This window comes from Monopterus albus, unplaced genomic scaffold (assembly GCF_001952655.1).
Source record: "Monopterus albus unplaced genomic scaffold, M_albus_1.0 scaffold6533.1, whole genome shotgun sequence".
Taxonomy (NCBI): domain Eukaryota; kingdom Metazoa; phylum Chordata; class Actinopteri; order Synbranchiformes; family Synbranchidae; genus Monopterus; species Monopterus albus.
Genome location: NW_018134392.1, coordinates 1 through 653, shown reverse-complemented (window position 1 = coordinate 653; position 653 = coordinate 1). Strand labels below are relative to the sequence as shown.

The 653-nt window shown below is 47.6% G+C and overlaps 1 protein-coding gene across 1 annotated transcript; it reads left to right on the top strand.

Moving 5' to 3' along the window:
- Nucleotides 1–6: 6 nt before the first annotated feature.
- LOC109954330 (xanthine dehydrogenase/oxidase-like) lies at nt 7–632 on the top strand. Its single transcript, XM_020589695.1, has 2 exons — nt 7–178; nt 262–632. Exons 1-2 carry the CDS (start codon nt 105–107, stop codon nt 491–493), a joined length of 306 nt encoding a protein of 101 aa, XP_020445351.1. The 5' UTR covers nt 7–104; the 3' UTR covers nt 494–632.
- Nucleotides 633–653: the final 21 nt, after the last annotated feature.

Below are 653 nucleotides of genomic sequence, written 5' to 3'. Positions count from 1 at the left end.
TTGTATCTGTGAACAGAACGCATGTAAACTGGTCTTTGTTGTAGTCTTTGGTGGCGAAGGCACTGGGTGTCCCTGCTAACAGGGTGGTGGTCCGGGTGAAGAGGATGGGCGGAGGCTTCGGGGGGAAGGCGAGCCGACCCACCATGTTGTCCACTGTGGTTGCCGTCGCAGCAAACAAGTATGTCTGTCAGTCACTTAGCTTTTAGTTTAAACCAAACTCCTAAAATTGTTTAAAGTCTTCCATGTGCTTTTGTGTTTCAGGCTGAAGAGGCCCGTCAGGTGCATGTTGGACCGAGACGAGGACATGCTGATCACTGGAGGAAGACACCCCTTCTATGGGAAGTACAAGGTGGGAGGGCACCCCCTGCTGGTGATGGATCCTTCAGCAGCTGCACTAGTTCTTGTAGCAGTAACGGTAGTTTTAGAAGTAGCAGTGTTTGTTCATTGTCCTGATCAAGTCCTCTGTCACAATTGGCCTTGTGTGGGTCAATAAAACCATATCAAACTGAATTTAACTGGCATTGTGCTGGTTGGTAGGTTCCTTACACTGGTTAGTAGCAACAGAAGAGTCCACTGATGTCTTTTGGTGATGATTTTTGTATTGGCATCTCGAGTCTCCCATATGAGAAATCAGTTCTTCTTCTTCTTCTTCT